The 20,573-nt window shown below is 41.2% G+C and overlaps 1 protein-coding gene across 3 annotated transcripts in view; it reads left to right on the top strand.

Moving 5' to 3' along the window:
- The first annotated feature begins 258 nt into the window (after positions 1-258).
- NF1 (neurofibromin 1) overlaps positions 259-20,573 on the top strand; it is a 99,945-nt gene continuing 79,630 nt past the window's right edge. For all 3 annotated transcript variants that reach the window (XR_010825790.1, XM_066979781.1, XM_066979779.1), the window contains exons 1-9: positions 259-472; positions 10,472-10,615; positions 13,146-13,229; positions 15,569-15,759; positions 18,094-18,200; positions 18,403-18,470; positions 18,709-18,784; positions 19,388-19,545; positions 20,177-20,350. Coding sequence is in view for 2 of the 3 variants with exons in the window: in XM_066979781.1 (XP_066835882.1) it covers positions 413-472; positions 10,472-10,615; positions 13,146-13,229; positions 15,569-15,759; positions 18,094-18,200; positions 18,403-18,470; positions 18,709-18,784; positions 19,388-19,545; positions 20,177-20,350 (1,062 nt within the window). In the remaining variant the exon portion in view is untranslated. The remainder of the gene's footprint in view (positions 473-10,471; positions 10,616-13,145; positions 13,230-15,568; positions 15,760-18,093; positions 18,201-18,402; positions 18,471-18,708; positions 18,785-19,387; positions 19,546-20,176; positions 20,351-20,573) is intronic.

The following is a 20,573-nucleotide window of genomic DNA, read 5'->3' as shown; positions in this document are numbered from 1 at the left end:
CCGGCGGCTAACAGCCGGGGGGCGCCGCGGCGGGGTCCCGAGGCGGCCGGAGCCGCCCCCGGCCGCCCCCCGGCCACCGGCGGGGCCTCTCCGCGGCGCAGGCGCGGAGCCGCGGCCGGGCGCAGGCGCGGTGCTCGCCCGGGGCCGCGCAGGCGCCGCCCGCCGCCGCCCGCGTCTCGGCGCTCCCCCTGGCGCGGCGGCCGCGGCGCTGCTGCTCGGCGGGCGGGCGGGGGCGGCCGGGCTCCCGCTTCCGGCGTGGTGTCATGGCGGGCCCCGGGCGCTGAGGGCCGCGGGCAGCCGAGGGCCCCGGAGCGCGCCAGGGATCCGCAGCCGCCGCCCTCGCCCCGCGCCGCCGCCGCCGCCGCCCCCCCCCGGGGATCCGCCCCCTGCCTGGCCGGCCGGGCGGGGGGCCATGGCGGCCCACAAGCCGGTGGAGTGGGTGCAGGCCGTGGTGAACCGCTTCGACGAGCAGGTAGCGGGGGCGGCGGGCGCTGGGCCGGGGGCAGCCGCCTCCCGCCCGCCCCCCGCGGCCGGGCCCTGCCGGGGGCTCCTCCGCGCCCCCCGCTCCTCAGCGCCCGGCTGCGCCGCGGGGCCCGGCCGGAGCGGGGCGGGCTCGGGGCTCGGGGCTCGGGGCGCCCTTTGTGCGGCGCTGGGTGGGGCCCGCGGGGCCGCCCGGCTGCCGGCACCGCCCGGGGGTCGCGGCCGCCTCGCTGCGGGGGGCGCAGGGCCCAGGGGCTGGGGCCGAACCGGCTGCGCCCCCCCTCCAGCTCCCCCGGGAACGCGCTTGGCGTTTGTGGAGGGCCTCGCGGGTGTTGCTGCTTGGGTTTAACTTCTTCTCGTTCACCAGAAGGGAATTAAAGCCTCAGAGATGAGCGCGGGGACTACGTGCCGCTGCGCAGGCAGCTCTGCCTCCTAGCCCGTAGCCGGCGGTGGGTGTCGTGCGGATCTCACCCGCAGCGCCGGCAGCGCGGCCGTCTGGGATGGAGAAGGTGTCCCAGGGCGTGCTGTGGCAGTGACACGTATTTACTGCTCTTTGTAAAAATCAGTGCCGGTAGCTGGGAGAAGGGTTTTCTAGATAGAAGGAAGAGCGGTGCGCTGGCCTTGGACTTGGTGCTTCGCTGACCCACGTGAAGAAACTGCTCACTGGGGTTAGGTGGCACGATTCGCTCAGCGAGGCTCAGCTCAGTGCTTACACCCCACATTTTTTCCCCCAAGATGCTTTCCTGGCACATAAGCGGGATCTCGGTTTAGGCTGAACGATCAGTTTCTGTCATGCCTCACCTTGCTGTTCCGTGAGTACCTCCTTTGTGCCGCCAAAGACCCAGCCCAGCCTAACTCCTGTCGAAGGCACGAAGCTGGTCCTGTAGATTGGATTTTGTTCACCTGCCTTATTCACGTGTCCCTGGTAGTGATGCTTGGCTTTTGACAACCTGCAGCAAGATTGCAGCCTAGTGGAATAAAAATAAGCTGCTTCTTTTTATGTTTATTTGAAAACTGCTCTGAATGAAGCTTATTTAAAAAAGGAAAACATAAAACTTTGTCTTTTGACATTAAAGCGATGCAGATTTTTCCAATACATTTTAGGCGCGATATTTGCATAGCTAACTTAGCCCCCCCACCACCTTATCTTGAGTCATAGATCATTTTTTCCGTAAGCATAAAAGGCATGGTACTGATTATGCTCCCAGTAATGCAAGAAAATGTTTCTTTGTGTACTGGTGTTAAAAGGCCCTAGGCTTTGTCGTTTGCTCTGTTATGTATATTGTGGAACTGGGCTTGCCAACATCTGTTAGGAGTTAAGAACTTGAGCTTTTTAAACAGAAGTATTTCTCTCTGCGTTTCGTGGAGTAAGCACAGACAGGTACACGGGAGGAATCCTCTTCTGGCAGAAAGAGGCTGTCCTCATTTTCGAGATGCTAGGACGCTGGAGTTGCAGGGAAAGCGCACACAACATGCAGTATTGGCTGCTGTAGTCGCAGCGTGCTCGCAAGGTAGGCGTTATTTACAACATTCTGATGGGTGCAGTGAATGGTTCTCTTTAACCAGTGCAAGTTTTTTTTTGCATTGTATCAACTAGTGAGTGAAACAGTGAGGCGAAGATGAGATACTAGTGCCTACTTCTTTGTGAGACGTCTTCCCTCTCGTTGATTAATTTCAGCTCAGGGTTCTCAATTTTGTTTGTTTTCTTTTAATACATTGTTTCCTCTGCCTGGCCTAGTCTGACAGTGATCTTCATGGTGGAAAAGTGACTCTGTTCTTAAGGGAATACTCAGTTGCCAGGTTACTGTGACACCCTTACCACTACTAAATGTGTTCTGAATCAGTGGTGATGCTTCTGTGTTTCTTGTAACTCTTCACTTGGGCGTCCTCTTTGGGTAGTCCCGTGGCTATGAAGTTACCGACTTTTGCTGTATTTTAGATTGCTCATCTGAAAATCAAGTTTGTATTTCATAAAAATATACTCAGTGTAGTGCGTGCCATTTTAGTGGTGATGCAGTTTTGAGCGTTTGCATGCTGTGTCTGCCCTTCTGAACGCAGGACCTTTTGGTTCAGCACTGAGGGAGCCGGACTGCCACTACGTGTTATATCATCGGTGTGTCTGAGTAAGGCAGGGGAACTCGTGTTTGCTTTGGGCTGGCAGTTGTTTTGGTTTGTTTTCTGCGGGGGAGAGAACATACAGCTTTTCAAGGTTTATTCATTCTAAAAGGAAGAAAATGCAACCATTTTTCACCAAAATTTATTGATGTAGACAGGCTTCTCATTCATTTGCTAAGTGCCTGAATTCATTTTAAGACAGATGAACAACAAACTGAGAGAATGCTAATCTGTACTGAAAACAACAAAAATCAGTGCAAACCAGTCTGTTCTTGTCTACTCTTGTTTATTGTTATAAATGCTGCTTTAACCAAAATCTGCTTTTGTGTGTATGATTCTGTGGGCCTAAAATGAATGGCGAGCATAGTTTTATGAATTAACCAGTGAGTGGCTTACTGAATACATTTTTCAAATATAGTGCCAGTTTTGCCCAGCTGCGCTCACGTCTCAGGCGTTGACTGCTGCAGTGCACTCTTCTTTGAGCTATCCTTGAAGACTGCTTGAAGGTTTCAGCTGGTGCAGAAAGAAGCTATTGACGGTTCATGGGAGACTAGATCACGTTTCTTATGTAGCACGTTCAAAATCTGTCGAGTGATTTCATTTGTAGTACTGGTTGTTATTACTGTATGTTTCAAAACTTTCAGTGATCTGGATGGAATTAGGCTTCAGTAGCACGAAGAGGCTAGGCTATGTTTTAGTAAAATTCTCTGTGATTTCAGACATAATCAGGTCTTTGTAAAATAAAATGGTCTCTCTTTTCCCATGGAAATGTTCACTTACAGTTTTATGTACTGTATTTTTATAGTATTTTTTGATGTGTTACAGCTGAAGTCATGGGAAGGCTGATGCGGTAGTGAAACAGTTCTTCTAAACTTAGAGAAGCCTTACTGCCTAAACCATTTAAATCTAAGCTGTTTTAAAGACTATCAGATAGAATAAAAGGTATTAATCCTGTATAAACTTGTGGTGACTGAAGCGATTTTAATATACTTAAATGAAAGAAGCCCTTTATTATGTGGATTATGGTTTAGGCTCCCCATTTGTAGTTTGAGAAATATGATTGCTTTCAGTTACGAAAGCTTTTGTAAAAACTGAGCGCCACCAGGAGTGTTCCATTCTTCCTTTCGTTAAAAGGCATTAAGGTAAGGCAAATATTCCCTCCTCCTGTTGCTTCTCTCTGTGGCATTTGAAATCTATACAGAGTCAGAAACCTGGAAAAGCAGTGGCTGCAAGTACTGGCTTTGTGTCTTTCATTGCTGTTTTTCATCTTGGCTAGTTAAGAAACCACTAGCAGTAATAAGTACATATTTCAAAGTATTTCACGTGAGTTCTGAATGGCTGCGCTTCTCAAGCAAAATGGTATCTTTGCTGTAAGGTAGGGCTGGTCTGTGCAGAAGATGGAGCTTTTTTTCTGCAACTGCTCTGCCTGAAAGATTTCTGCAGGACTTGGGGGGAGCCCAGTCAGACTGTGACCCTGCCCTTAAGCACAAAGGGCACTACTTCTTCCTTCTCTAGCGTAAACCTGAAGCAGCCTTGACCTTACTTTTCTGAACCAATGTACGTAACATATTGCAGAAGAACTGCTAGGCTGCGTGCAGATGGTGCCCTGAAGAACAGATACAGGAGTGGTCCACGTGCAGCAGATGTTACCCCAGTCTCTTAGTGAGCTGCTGAACAGCGCCAGGGTGCTTTGATGATTCTTCCCTATTTAACACAGCATTTTGTGTTTATGGTGTAGGTAAATATACTTTTTATTTTTTCTCCAGTAACAACTTTTAGCTAACCTTTTGAAAATGTTATTTTTTTAGGGCAACATCTGTAAGGTATTTTCAGTGTTCCTGTTCTTCAGAAGACTTAGTTATGAGGCTCTTTTACCAAATGAATGCTTTTTAGAAGGTGATGCAGTGCATGTTTTTAGTTGCGGGAGGAGGTGCACGTTGATTCCTAAAAAGATCTGTAACAGGTAATGCTGAGGAAATAATGGTGCTGTGCATATTTTCTGTCTCTCCCGTACGTCTGTGCATTACAGCCTACTGGAGAAGTTCCAATAAATTATATGAGAGGAAAAAGCCAGGTATGTTTTTGTGCTGTAAGGATAGCACTGGAGATTTTTTTTTCTAGATGTTATGTTTGTTACTTACTTTTGAACCTGAATCAAAGGAACAAGCCTCAGTGTGTTCAGACATCTCCAGCTAGTTGCTGAAGATGACGAGCCCCTTCCAGACAAGCTGGGAATTTCCTTCCCCGAGGTGAATTGCCTGGAACAGTCTCCCACCTTTCCCTCTCCAAGGTGATTTACACCTTGCTGCTTTTCTGGCAGTGGGCATGGTGGGGGCAGCGAGGGGCTCTGCAGGCTTTGGCACCGCTTGGAAGGCAAATCTCGAAAGCTGAATTGCAGCAGCCCTGCCTGCAGCTGAGTGGTGGCCGCTGCCTGCGCTGGGGTCGTCCCGGTGGCGAGTCAGTCGCTGTTGTCGTGGGCCAGTGGCAGACCGTTCATCGGCCCGATTCGGAGGTCTTGAAGTTCTGCGAAGTTGTGTCTTGCACAGGAAAGCTGAAGTGGTGATTTTCAACCACTGGTAAAGCTCTTTTCAACCCGTGATAAAGCTCGTAAGCTTGTTCTGTAACTTCTGAAAATAAGGGCATTAAAGACTGTCTTTTGATAAATAAAGGTGGTTTAACTTTGTGTTTATTAATTATAGGTGATAAAGGAAATGGCTTAATGTTAGCTTTTCTCAGCTGAGTGGAATATGGTACAGATATATTCAAGGCTATTAGTGTTATCAATTTCAAATCAATATCCATGTACTTTCATCAAAAGACTGTACCTTTTGTATCAGGTTAGAGGATACCTAAACAGCTGCTAGCATCTCTTCTACGCATATGGAAAACAGATCCAGTTTTCTTAATAATTGACATCTATGATCAATGAAGGGATTCCTTAACTGAACATTCTTGGATACAAGCACATCAGCCTCTAAAGGAGGATGCTTCCAAAGGTGCTACAGTATTGTGTACCATCAGATACCTCAGTGCTTTCCACTTTTTAAACAGCTTTGCAATCCTGCACTTCAGAGTTTCAGAATGAGTTTTTATAATCTGACCATAAAGGTCTTGTTAAGCATGCATATTAAATCTTTTTTTTCTTCTGGAATAGCCACTTTCTTTTTTTTTTTTCAGTTTTTAATTGGCAAAGTTATCTCACAGGTCTGAAAAGGCTGCAACATTTCACTCCAGAACCAGATAGGTAGGAGTAACTAGACATGGGAAAGCCTTTGAGTTTTCCCTCTCCAGCTGGTGTCACAGACCTTGCGGATATCACTCCAGACAAAGTTGACCAGGTGACTCGTGGCCTTCAGGCACCATTGTGTAGAATGCTTAATAATTTATGCCATGTTAATGCATAGAGGCAGTAACTTAACAGATGCCAAGTGTGGTGTATGTTGGAAAGCCGTTTGAAGCTTTCCTTGTTTTCTAAGATACTATGATTGTGTTTATCTGTGAGTTGGCCTACTCATTTTTTTCTTAAATGATGTTATTTATGAATCAATTTATGAAAATTTTTTCATGAGGATAGAAAAAATTCATTTTACTTTGGCAAGTTGAGAGAGGGTTCTGCATCCTGTAGATAACAATTATTGATTTTTTTAAAAATACATCTTTTAATAGCCACTAGTTCAACTGGATTGGTTTTAACAATCCTAACGAGGGTATGTCATGCAGATCTCTAATATTTCTAAAGTTTACCTGTTACTGTATGTCTTTCAAAAACAACAAAATAATAATCTGGTATAATGTATCTTTTGCCTTTTCTTCTACTAGTAATTTGTTACCTCTTTGCATTTAATAAGCTTTATGGGAATTGTTGAATTTCAGGACAAGTATCAATAAAGGATTTGGGAAAAATTATACATAGGTCAGCAGGCTGTCTTAAAATGAAGTTAGAAATGCATTTCTAGAGACAGAGTTTGACTTAAACTGTCTGTGTGGTCAAATGTAGTGCTTTAACAGTTTAACAGGGTGCTTGCGTGGCTGATGTGTGCTGCTATACAGTTTTGCTTTTCTAGTTGCTTCAGCAGTACCTGAAAACATCACTTCTGTCCTATAATTCAGGATATGCAGGGTCTTCTACTCTGTTATGGCAACTGTCAGGCTCAGCTACATAATGGCTTTTCCTTGTCTTTTGCAGTGAGGTTCTGTTTCAATTCATCTTAAAAGATATAAAATTAGATAGTTGGAAAGGTACCAGATTCTGTCTACACATTTTTCCTTTGCCTGATGCATAAAATAAAGCAGCTCAAGGACCAAAATGCCATTGTTCCCTGTCCTCTTTAGCTTATTTGACACTTTAACCTGACTTAGTTAATGTGAGTAAGAGAGAGGCTGTATCACAGCATGCCTCTATGTGGGTTGTCCATGCACCAGCGTAGTTTATAAGGTTGTTGACTGCTGCTTCCTATTTCAGTGGTGAAAACAGTTGGATTGGAGCAGTGGCCGTCCCTTTGCTAAACTGGGATGAGATCAAAATGATGCCTGTGCTTGTGGTTGGAAGCTCCATCTATATTTAAGCTTTGTGCTCTAATTTTTATTTTTTTTTCTAATTCAAATAAAAGCTATAGAGGAAACCACTTGCATCAGTCTCCTTTTTTCTAAAACAAAGACAATAAGAGTGAAGTTGTTGAACTCTTTTTTTCTTGTAAGGTTTAGCTTGGTGATATTTGTGTAGAAGCTGACCAGTTTCTTTCTGGTCGCTCAGCGCTGGCGCTGCCTACAGTTAGGGTGCAGAAAGTGTTCCAGCGTGTCAGAGAGCCCAGCGGAAATAGCTGAGAAATCTAAAAAAAATTCAGTGCTAATATTTCCTTTTTATATAGCTTCCTATTTTAAATGGTAGTATAAAAAGCAATTTTACTTCTAGGTGACCTTGCTGCAGTGGCTGTTGTGGCAGGAAGCTCCAGAAGTGTGTAATACGATGATTCCGTAGCATGGAAGCACACAGAAGAAGATCTCTGACACAAGCCTTTGAGAGGCAGTTCTGAAGTGTTTTATCACTCAGTGGTATTGAGCTTTTCTGCTGTTGTCAGCACAGCGACTTGAAAATTCAAATAAAAAGTACTAGTAATGCTGAAATTTTTAATTAAATGTATCTATTTTCCACTAATGACTTCCGAAAATATATTGTAAAAATAACATCTATCAATGAAAACAAAGCCTGAGTCATAAAAGCTTTGATGTGCTTTTCCCAGTTTTGAAATTAGCACAGTGAAATACATCACACTGTTCTAAAGCATTACAATCTGACAACTTGCGAGCGAATTACAGAATGAGGTGAAAATCAGCCTGGCTGCCCTACGGAGCTTGGTGCCACCGGGTGCTGTGCAGGCGAAAACCTGGCAGAGCTGCTTTGAAGGGGTTGATCTGACGCGGTCTCTGCCCGTGGTGCTCTGCATGCAACACTGGGTGCAAAAGATCCCAAAGCCACTGAGCTGAAAGGAAGCGTTCCTCGTAGATCTTCTGGTGCTTGTTGTCCTCTAGAAGTATCTGCTGTGCCCGCTCCTGGAGGCGAGGTGCTGTGCGAGGCGGGTGACCGGTGCGATCCCATTCGCTCATTTTGACTTAGGAGTCTGCCCTGCCCTTAGGGAGAGCAGCATTTCCATCCTGATCTTAGTCCCTGGTGCCCAAAAGAACCAATACTTAAACCAAACCACAATTTCTATGCAGAGGAAGTTGCAGTCAGGCATAAAAGTTAGACAGCATGTTAGAGGTCCATTTCCCTACAAACGGGAGACGTTGATGTAAAGTAGATTACAAGTAACGATGCAATCGAAAGTATTGTTGAAAAAAACGTTTCAAGTTCTGGGTTCTTCAGTAAAGTTCATGTAGCATGTTAAATATGGGCCTTGAAACTCAACAGCAAAGGTAGTGATGAAGGGCTGGCAGAGACGGTCCTGGGCGGGTGACTGTGAGGAACGAGCCCGCGCCCTGAGCTGGGCGGGAGCAGAGCCCTGTCAGGTAGAGCCGCCTCAGGGAGACCTGCACAGGCCGCGTGCAGGGCCGAGGCCACCTGCGGGAGGCCAGCACAGGTAAACGTGAAATCCCGCGTCCAGGATGGAGCAGAACCGGGCAGCCGCGAGGGCTGGGTCTGACTGGCCGGGACGTAGCTCTGCTGGAGAGCAGACCTGGCTTTACAAGGCCCTGGGTAACCAGATCTACGGCCCTGCTTTCAGCAGCAGCATGGACACTGCAATCACCAGGTCTCTTCCAACCCAGACTGCTCCGATTCTCCCTCTCTGTTTCCCCAAAGCAGAATTCTTGCTTGTGCAGGAAGTTCTGTGAACTCCTCTGGAAAGGTGCTCGGCTCCTTCTGAAAGGTCTAAGACGGGAGTAAGCCTAGGTTCATGCAGAAAGAGGGGTTTTCTGGTCTAGGCCATTCCTGTTCTCCTGTTCTCCTGTTTTGCCCTCTCAAACCTAGAAGATGAAAGTCTGCATTATAACTTTCAGAGATAAGAAAGCCATGTCTTCTCTGTACGTTTTCTCTGCATTGAAAATAAGTTTTGATGGTTGTCCTTGTTTCTGTGTTGAAGAAGCCAAACGAAACTTAGTGTCTTGACTGTTATATTTATGTACTTTGTAATATAACTGGTAAAATGCTCCAACTGGCCAAGATACTGAAAGAAGCGTGCTGCAGCTGTAGAGCTGTTGTTAATTCCTTGGATTTTTTTTTTAATGTTTATTTTATTTTATTTTATTTTATTTTTTGCAAGATACCCTTTTCCATGTGAAAATATTGCATTGTGGCATTCATTTTGAGCTATCGGTGTCTTTCAGAATACATGTTTATTGAGAATTCTAGTTGAATTTAGGACTTACAGTAGCACTTGATTAGGTGGAGAATTCTTGGGTCATACTTTGCAGTGTAAATGGTTCATGTGATTTATGAAAAGGAACAATAATACTCATACCTTTTTTGTTCCCATTTTTGGTTCTTGTTCTTTTATGAAAATGTAGATCTTCAGTAAAATGAATTTTTATGAAATATTGCTTTCCGCGTGTTTGTGTGATAGTTTGGAAATGATTGAGTCCAGCAAAGAGTATGGGAGGGAAGCGGCTAGTTTGGGACCCTCACAGGATTTGGGTACAGTATGAAACAGTGTCTGGTGTCCACTCAGTAGGATCGACATCGCGGTACTGTTCAGTCACCGAACCTTGTCTTTTCTGGAAAAGCTGCGTTGCAGCATAGCCTTTGGTGCTGGCTGGTGAGGAGAGGTGGCTGAGGTGGGGCTCACGAGTCGAGGTTAGCTCTTGGAGTGCGTGGGGGGCTCTGTCGGGAGGCCAGGCTCGGGGCGTTTGCCAGGGCTCCCAGCAAGCCGCAGCCTGGGGCAGAAGGGGCCCCGCGGCTCTGGGCCTGCAGCCCTGTCCTGGGGGGCAGAGGACGGCCATGGAACCGCCCAACAGCTCGCCTCCGGTGTGAGCTGCTCGGGTTTTACCTCCGCTCAGCTCTCAGGACACGGGTTTTAGCTTGCAGGTGTTACCCTTAGGAAGTCTTCTGGTATTTAACTAGCCTATTCTTCAAATAAAGTTTTGTCTTCTCAGAATTCTATCCTGCGTTTTTCTGCTCCTTTTGACATTAGATTTGTGGAAAAATTGTCACAGAGTAGAGGTTTGGCTTCAATTCAGAAAAAGAAATAGGCGAGCATGGGAATTCAGTTTTATACATATCTCTAGTAGAAAGAGAAATGCAGGTGAAATAATCAATTTGTTTGTAGTTGTCTCTTGTAGAATGTATTGCAAGGTTGTTCCTGGTGTCTTAAAAATTCTTAATCCATCTCTAAAGGTGTAAGTCTCAATGTAAAAAGCTTATACTACTTTTCTCTTTTTGTAGCTTCCAATAAAAGCTGGTCAGCAGAATACCCACACCAAAGTCAGCACGGAGCACAACAAGGAGTGTCTCATAAACATTTCCAAGTACAAGTTCTCCCTGGTCATCAGTGGTCTCACTAATATCTTAAAAAATGTTAATAACATGGTAAGTTCTCTAATTTTGGATTGTTGGGTGATTTTCATAATGATTTTTATCTATTCATATTATACAATCTCTGCAGAGAAGCACTGAAATTTAGTCAAAATGATGATCACCTTTTACACTTAAATATTTTCTTTTCATCTTCGTATGCCATCACCAACAGCACTGAGCTGTGTTACCTATAAAGGTGATGAGATGGTTGTGGCAGAGGAAGGAAGGTGATTAAGGGGACTCTTGTGTCATTCATGGGAAGGGTCTGTAGCGGGGAAGGTGTGTGGCTCGCTAAGGAGCAGGTGCCTAAGGGTACCTAACACTACCTTGGGTCTCTAAGCAGTGGTTAGATACCAGCTGTGCAAACCAGTAGAATGCATTGCTTGGTGGGAGGTGGGGGAGGACGTTCTTCAACACACAGAAGTTGCTTCAGGTAGCTAGGGAAGCAGCGTGAGCAAAGCTTTTAGAGGAATGCAGCAGGTTAACAGAGCTACTGAGCAGCCACATTGAGGTTTTTTTCTCAACTGTCCTGCCAGTGAGTGACTCTGCTGGGAGAAGAAGGGAAAAAGATGTAAAACTTAGGTTATTTGAATTTTCCAGGCTGTTTGGATGCTTTAGCATTTGTGTCCATGTGTATAAAAAAATACCAATTTAACAAACAACCAGCTGAATTTCTATCAGAACCATGTTAAAACGAAAAAAAAAAAAAGCTTTGAAAACAATCTCTTGTCTAATATTGCCACTCTAGACTTACACTTCCAAAGGCATACTTTACTAGTCAGTAGGAAAAAGGAATGAAGAATTTGTAGAAGCGATACACATCGCTCCCATTATTATTTGATGTGGATTGCAGCCTCATTGAACCACTTGATGTTGGTACTTGAGGGCACTGATATAAAGGGATAAGGTTCAAGGTGATCTTTCTATGAGTTCCAAAGAGAAATCTTTAGAGCCAAATGTCTTAGTAGGTGTTTTCCTTCTGCATACTGCTTTTGTCTTAAACTATCATTTAAAATAGATCTCAGTGAACCAAACAGGAGAGAAGCCCGAAAGGAAAAAATCTGGTGCATATCCATAGTGTCCACTCTAGAAAAATAACTGTTGCCATCAAGTTGCACAAATAGGAAGTTTAGGAATCCTTTATGAGGAGAAAGATGCAGTTTGATTTTTTTTCAAGGAAGATCTGGTTTTGGATTTGTGATGAGAAAAGCTTAGTTTGTTGAGTCACGAAGCCATCTGATGTGTGATCGATCATTTGGCATCTCCGCAGACAGGTAATGGAACCGGCCAAACTCTAGCAATACTTCTTTTTTTTTAATGGTTTTAGTAACATAGTTTGCAGTGAGCCCAGTTGGTTGTCAGTTACATAGAGACGTTCATCTGCTGTAACATTATGAAGGACTGATAAAATCAGAAAATAGGTTGCCCTATTATTAGTGATTTTAAGCTGCTTAAAACTACCAATAATCCCTTTCAAGAGAGAATTCATTGTATTTAAACTCCATAGGTATGAAGGAATGTGATATTTAAGATTGTCTGATAAGTGAGAAACCTATGTATTTAAAACAAGTTTTGTCTCAAAATCTATGAATCATAAATAGAAAGACCTTGTTTAAAAAAAAAAAAAAAAATCAACATTTGCTTTGTGCTGAGGAGCAAGACTTAAGGTTTCCTGTGTTTGATGGAATGAGCTACTGTATGAGTCAGCAGTATTTTTAGAGGATTCCTGTAGGGTGAACAAAATGGACCAAGAGACTGTCTTAATACTAGAAAAAAGTTTTGAGGGTTTGCACTCTGCTCAAAGTTGCAATGAGTTGAACTATCCTGTCACGCGGTTTGAGATGTGACTTCTTCGGGCGACTTCACGTTGTGTTGCATGTGCAGGCAGTAGTACCAATACAGGTTGGGCTAAATCTTTTCTGCCTTATTTTGCTGTCTTCATATTGCTGGAACTGGTCACTGTTGCTGGCAATAAAATTGGACAACAGCATAAATGCTGGATGGAATTCTACCTCCATCCTGTTTCTGTTCATCTTTTTGGAGGGTCTCATGTGTTTCTTCCTGTGGTCTCTGCTAAATTTTGCAGCACTTGAGTAACGTTGTAGATATGGATTTGTTGTAATGTCATTTCTGTTGAGTAAAATGTTGGCAATGAAATACAAAATTAAATAAGAGTTAAGAGTAATTGATACCACGATAGTTTGTGAAAAGGTATAACCTTCATTTCCGAATAAAGAAAATGATGGTCTGAGGAAGGCAAGGGGCTGCAGCGCACCTCCAGTCTTACTTTGCAGTAACTGCTTGTTCCTGATTAGATTTGGCATTGCAGATTGAACAAAGATATTCCTTCAGTAATTTCTTCAGTAAGTTCTTCAGGTTTTAATTCCTATTTCAATCTATTTTTTTGCTGGCTTTATTTCTGAACTTAACACTGGAGCGGTAAAGGAGCCATAACTTACTATGCCACTCTGCTACTTTACTTTAATGCATTACAAGTCAAATTTGTGCGTCTCAGATGAATCCTTATCTTTTCTTCTTCCAGAGAATATTTGGAGAAACTGCTGAAAAGAACTTATATCTATCTCAGCTGATTATCTTGGATACACTGGAAAAATGTCTGGCAGGGGTAAGTAGGCTTGCATAAGCAATTGCTAACTTGGTATCAAATGAGTTAGAGGGTATAAGTCAAATGTCTGTGTATTAATTATTACTGGTACTAAAGTTAAAACTTAAAGTTTAACTTTAAGTTAAAGTTTCTGATTTAGAGCAAAGTGGAATTAATGCTATTTAAAAAACGTTAAAACTTTCTATAAATGCAAGTAATTTACATAATTGATAATTTAAGGATTTGTGGGATGTTTTTTTACTTCTTAAAATTAATAATAGTACCTGTGGTAGTAATGATTAGAAATACTTTTTCAGCTAAATAGATCCAAGTAATTTTTTTGATTTCGGCCTTCCTACTACTCAACTAATTTCTGGAGTTACAAATAATGTCTTTCTTATAACAATTTGTTAAAGAATTGTGGACAGCTGTACTCAGAGAGGCACGTGTGAACTGGAGTAAGATAAGGCACGCGGATAAAGAATTAGATTTGGTTATCAAGTGTAGCTAGATTACTATAAACTTTGAATGCTTGTGATGCATTCTACTTTAATATTTTTGAATAGATGGTTGAAAAAAAAAGTAATCCCACAACTTAAAAAGTAGTGTGATAGTAAATCATGTTAGAAGTAGTGGACAATTTATTATGAATATTTGTTTTATAGTTCTAGGTTTTCTGCAAACAATGTTGATTTTTCTGAAGATTTCTTGTGACTTTCATTAGGTGAAATAATTTCATTTCAGTTTTTTGTAATTGTATATACAGCAGAAACTTCGCTATTGCTACTCTAAAAAATTACTTTTCCAGGTGTTTCCTAGTTTATATTAGTTAACTCTGTCCAAGCTTCCATTGGGAGTCCAGTCCTGAGGTTTCCAATCAGCTGTGCTGAAAGGCAGTTTGCTATTACCTTTGGGATGTAAACGGCTGTACAACTCACTGTGTTAAACTGTGTAATTGCAAAGCCAAACTTCTCTGTGAGCAGAACTTGCAAATCTGTGGCTTATTCCTTTAACAAGAAGGATTTTTTTAAAGCTGTATTCCTGGATGAATGTCATGAAAACATCTAGGCTCTTTGCAGTTTCCCTGTAATTGTTTTTGAAGGTTCTTTTTTTATAAGGTAACAACTATATTACAGTTAGGTTTGTCAAGCAGCATGTCTTGTATTACAGTACTGAAACAACCTGAATAATTGTGGATTCATCTAAATTCACAAAAGATCCAGGTAAATACATTTTGCATAATAATGTTCAGCTGTAAAAGCTGAAGTAAATACTTTTTTTTTGGTACATTTTCTGTCTTTGATGTAATTAATCAAAAAAAAAAACACCAAAAAAACTGTTTCACTTCCAAAATTAATTTCTTTAAAAATTTCTTACGTATGTTTTGCTTGAAATGTTAGTGTGCTTTTCCTGGTACATGATGATATCTGAGCAGCCTAAAATTATGCTGAATGCTTCTTGGTTTGTCCATTCAAATGAGAGCAAGTTGAGCCAGTATATGTTCAATAAGACTGAGCCAAAGTTCTATACAAAGAGCGTTGTGTTCTGTGATATCTTCAGACGTATTTCTTGCTCACTGTTCTTGCTCAATGTTTCATCAAGTTCTCATGGCAACAGGACGCAGGTCAACTAAGTGGGAGTCTCTGAAACTTCCCAATTCCCTATGGTAAATTCATTGGTAGAATTTTAGAAAGCTTTAATGCTGACCCTTCTGTTAAATCTCGTTCTTAGTAGAGCAAAGTTTCACTTCGAATTCTTTTCTAAATAGTTTCCTTATGTCTCATACTGTACAAACTGGCAAAAATTGGATTTTTCTTTTTTCAGGAAATTAGAGACATTTTCCACTCATATAGAGCAATCCCAGGCAAGAGCAATGGAGGAACACTTCTTTTTCAGTTCCTTTAAAAAAAAAATAAATTACTTGCTGTCAAAATATAGGGGTCAGAATAGAAAAGAGAAAGAGGAGTAAGGATGGATCTTTGCCCTTTGAGCTTCCATTCAAAGCCAAGATAGTTAATGCTTTACTGCTAATGTTTTGCATAGGCTGACGGTACATTTCTCAAAAAGGAAGCATATTTCACTTCAAAACCTAGTTTGTTATTATGCCCAGTAGTATTGATCAAGTTAGTGTCCTGTGCATTTTGGAGATTAATTTGAAAAGGTAACGTGATTTGAATGAGTAGGGTTATTGTTCAAATGGGAAGAATCCTTTTCTGTGGACTCTACTATGGTCAGTGGTAGTGTGCAGGCAGAATTTGAAGTTTAGATTCAGGTCCTGTCCTGCCAGTGGCAGATTTTTTTTTTTTTTCCTCCAAACCTAGAAAGTAGAATATCATGAACTACCAAATGTTTATTTTTAGCAACCAAAGGATACCATGCGACTAGACGAGACTATGCTGGTAAAACAGTTGCTGCCAGAAATCTGCCACTTCATCCACACTTACCGTGAAGGCAACCAGCATGCAGCCGAACTGCGCAATTCTGCCTCGGGGGTTCTTTTTTCTCTTAGCTGCAATAACTTTAACGCTGTGTTCAGCCGCATTTCCACCAGGTAGGTGTTTCGGTAGCTTGACTTAGCCACTGTATTAGAATGCCTACTAAATATTGCTGTCTAGAACATCTGTCGTGAACTTCAGTCTTTCATTTTTGAGAAATGTTAATAACTGTTTAAATGATATTTAGCAGGATAGTTCTTAAATGAAACCCATCTGTTTTTCAAAATTTTACTGAAGTTTCAGGTTAGAAAAGGTACCTGTTTCATACCCATTCTGGGTTACTGTCAGCATATTTTCTGTGAGCTGCATTTATTGTGCTTTTTTCTATCTCCTTTTGTAAATCCAAGTTAAATGCTATTTTAGAGTGAAACTAATCATAACCCAGAGAAGCGTATTGTTGTAGCCTGAAGTTGAATAATCTCTTGTGGATGCAAGGTGTTTTGGAGAAAAAAGGATGCTGAAGGTTATGACTTATATCCATATATTTATGAATTTAGAACGCAAAATTTCAGATTGTTTGCAACTTCTGTTGGAGCCCTAAAACTCTTTTCCTTCCCATTTCTTCCTGCTTGAAGGTTATTACGTTAAGCCTGTCTTATGCCGAGGGGGGAACAAACCAGCTGGACTCGAGCATTGTTTGTTAGTTGTTGGAAAAGACCCATTTGTCTTCTGACTGACTTGGGCTTCACACCACATTTACTGTAAAAATAACTTTAAAACTTTTATACTTTTCTAAGTAAGGAGAGAGACAGTCCAACATTTCCGTCTATTCTTTGCTCTTTTTGCCATGTTCCAGGTCTTTCTGATGCTTCAGCATTTGACAGTCCATTGAAGTTGTGTATTGAGCTTTTTATTACTGAATTGCTTTGATGTTTTTTGAAAGTTGCTTGAAGCAGCTTAGCTCTTATCACACATTGTTACAGCTAGCAACATCCTTGATGTATTAGGAGTGGATTTTGCACACCCTTCTATGGTTGAATAGCAATGAATATGCCAATTGAATTGAAAAAAAGATGTATATGCTCCTTATAATGTAAACAAAAATGAATTCATTTTTTTGGAAAATATTTGCATTTTAGGAATCAAACTAAAATTATTTGAAATTTTAAGTATTTTCAAAACTTTTAAAGAACCCTTAATAACTTCAGTAACTGTTTCAAGAACATAGACTTGGCAGCTAGCATGGAGGATGTGGTTTTACTCAATAGGTTGATTATGTTCTGTTGCTTATAGAAAAGGAAACGATTTCTTTTGCTCCTTTTATAGGAAGTATTTTTCAGATGAGATTTTTTGACAGTCTTTGAATTTAGTCCATGAATCTGTACTTATTCATACGTCCCTAGCATGGTTTAGTTCTCAAGTGCCAACACCCTTCTTACCATGGGTTTGAGCTGGAGTGTAGTGCTTTTCCCTGACCTGCTTTTCTCTTCAAGATGGCTTGTACAGAAATAGTTAAATACTTGACCAATTGTTGCTGATCTCCACAGGGGTCAGCTTGCCGACAGTTAACATTGCTGATCTTTTGACCTGTGCTTCCTGTTTAGGCATATTTCTAGGCCTTGTACAGCAGCTGGGGGATTTTTGGCACGAAAAGCACAGCAGTGGGGACCTTCCCATTCCCAGCGTGGGCTGTTAAACTTCCCTGGCGTTGAAGAAATGAAGAGCTGCTTTTGTGTGTAGTACTAGAAATCGCATTCCATGTCAAAAACACATCTGTAGCTTTGGAACAAGACACGGCAATCTTTAGTTTTGTGAGAACATATGATTTAGTTATTAGTGGGTTAGTATCTGATGAGAAGTTTAGTAAATCATCGAATACAAAAGTATGAAATGGCGCCATTGGATTTAGAATGGTATGATTAAACTTCATCCCTTTCCTTAGGCCAAAAAAACATGGACTTTTTTCATCTTAAAATACGGTTGGAGCTTACTTCAGTGCCATTAATTGTCATTAGTCATTGCTTTGCTCTAGAGAAGTTAGCTGGGACAAAACTTGCCACTACGGAGCGGTAGTCTAAAGGTGTCATGTCTCCGTGATTGTAATATTTAGATGAAAAAATGGCAAGATTATAGCTACATTATGGGAGATAACAGAAAGATTTAGACAAAACTTGGGTGTAAACAGACTGTCACCAGATGGTATGGGTGTCTTGTGAGACTTATCACTGGTATTTCTAGGTCTGTTCTCAGTATGGCTGAGAACAAGACTTTAATATTAGCTCTTAATCATGCGAAATGTGTCTTTCGTTTCTAAACATGAAAAAAATTTATAAGAGGGCATCATCATATAATATTCTTCTGCTATTCAACAGTATATAAAATCACAGGTGTGAGTTTATACCTACCTGACATCATCTGGTTGAGAAGTTAATTTATTTTGTATATTTTAGATTGCAGGAACTGACTGTTTGTTCAGAAGATAATGCTGATGTTCATGATATTGAACTTTTACAGTACATCAGTGTGGATTGTTCAAAACTAAAACGACTTTTGCAAGGTATGATGTGAACGTGTTGTGGTTTTTTTTGGAAATATATCTGTATATGACTAGTTGGAGATGATACAACAGCATTGATGCATGTATCTTTTTATTGCTGTGTTTTACTCCAAATATTCATATATATTTTTACTGAAACATTAAAAAATATTGGGGTAGCATGAAGTCATTGGTTTAAATGCAGAATGTTTTACCTTTACAGAGACTGTATTCAAGTTTAAAGCCCTGAAGAAAGTAGCTCAGTTAGCTGTTATCAACAGTCTTGAAAAGGCAAGTATTATAATATTTTGTTTCATTGCTACATTGCAGACTTTCTCTAGTTTACAAATATTTGCAATTCAGTAATTTACTGTAAAATATGCATTTGTGCATCAGTTCAATGCATATGTTCTGCAAGAAATGTTGAGTTCTTAGAAGTAAGAGTAAAATCTCTCCATTTAAATACATAATTCAAAAATAAAAATATTTTTAAGCTCTGGAATGTAAAGATGTTTTTTGTTACCTGCAGGCATTTTGGAACTGGGTGGAAAACTATCCTGATGAATTCACAAAGCTGTATCAAACACCACAGACTGATATGGCTGGTAAGGCATAACAAATGATGTGGTGTTCAAAAGTTGGTTTTATTTTTTTCCTGTTAAGTCCTAAGGGTTTGGGGGGATGTGGGGGGGTGTTCTTTTGTTGTTGTTTTGTTTTTTCCCCCCAAGACATCCCCACATTCGTTTTTGTCCCCTCTTTTCTTCTTATGAAGTCTGCATGTTAGAAACTAATTCCTGTCAATATTTTCAGGGCAGGCAGGGATGTATGGCTGTCTGATTTCTCTCTTGATGCAACTTTTAAATAGATTCGTTTGGTGGTTCACAACACAAGGAAATATAACCCGAAAGCTGCAAATTCTTTAAATATTTTTCATCTAGGTACAGGAAAAACAACAACAACACACAAACCTTGATTAAAGAACAGTAGCTGTATTTGTCTCTAGTCAAAAAGGGATGAAAATTTATATTTTCAGATAAACCATGGCTCTACATGGTTTGAGCCCATTTATCTCAGGTAGCATATTACTAATATGCAAAATGGATATTTTTTTTCCGTGTAGGTGGAGCTATCACTCTGCTCTTTTATACCTATTATCTGCCTTTTCATAATTATAATTGGTGTTGAACTTGGGTTTATATTTTATGCAGATTGTGCAGAGAAGTTGTTTGACTTAGTGGATGGCTTTGCAGAAAGCACAAAACGTAAAGCAGCAGTTTGGCCACTGCAAATCATACTCCTGGTCCTGTGCCCAGAGATAATCCAAGATATAGCAAAGGATGTGGTAGAGGAAACTAAAATGAACAAGGTAAGAGAAGAAAAATAACTTAATTCTGATTTCTAAAGCGTGCTTGTCCTTGCTTATTCTGTATTTCAGATGTATTTTACTATGGTTTTTATGTATAAAGCAGATTAGAATTCCATACATAAATTTCTGCACCCTTTTTAAGTTCTCACCTAGCATATGTTCTTCCACTGTCAATAATTCATGCAAATAGTATGTCCTGAACAATATTATTCTTCACTTGGATGTCTCCCTGGAGATTTGAATCCGAGTGTTGATTGCCTTGCTTCCACCAGTAGCAAGCTTAGCATAACTTCTAACTGGTATGCATGTATTGTACCATTCCAGGTTTCTGCAGTGTGTTTACTGTGTTCTGTAATTGCAGTACCTGTAGCAGATGGAGAATTTGATGTGGCTGCAAACACTGTGATTGCGAGTTGTATTCTGATTGCCCTAGAATTATCCAAAATGAATGTCTTTATTAAACATAATGTTTCTCCAAAATGCTGCATAAAGTTACTTTTCGCAACCCCAGTATCCATGACTTCTGATCAGGAAACACAGTGATGTTAGTTTTAATACTGAAGTTTCTAAAAACCCTGACCACACATTACCAAAGCTCTGGCTATAACTATTCCCAATTTTAATTCTGCAGAAACTCTTCCTGGACAATCTCAGGAAAGCACTTGCAGGCCACAGTGGGAGCAGACAGCTGACTGAAAGTGCTGCTATTGCTTGTGTTAAACTTTGCAAAGCATCTACCTACATCAACTGGGAAGATAATTCTGTCATTTTCCTACTAGTGCAGTCCATGGTTGTAGATCTTAAGGTAAAAAATATGTTTCCTAATTGCAATGAAGAAATTTGAATTTTTAAATGCTGAAATTAGCTTCAAACTTCTTAATCAAATACCATAGTGTTTTTCAGATGAATGTTTTCCTTTTTTTCCTTAAATAAAATAAAGAAATGAGTTAAAGAGCAAAGGAGGAGTAGTCTTCCATTTCTTTGATGGATTTTCTTTGGTCTCCATTAGGCCTCCTAAAACTTTAATT

The sequence above is a fragment of the Anser cygnoides genome, chromosome 18, assembly GCF_040182565.1.
Source record: "Anser cygnoides isolate HZ-2024a breed goose chromosome 18, Taihu_goose_T2T_genome, whole genome shotgun sequence".
NCBI classification, from domain to species: domain Eukaryota; kingdom Metazoa; phylum Chordata; class Aves; order Anseriformes; family Anatidae; genus Anser; species Anser cygnoides.
The sequence above is the reverse complement of the archived record's forward strand: the minus strand, read 5'-3'. Positions and strand labels throughout refer to the sequence as shown.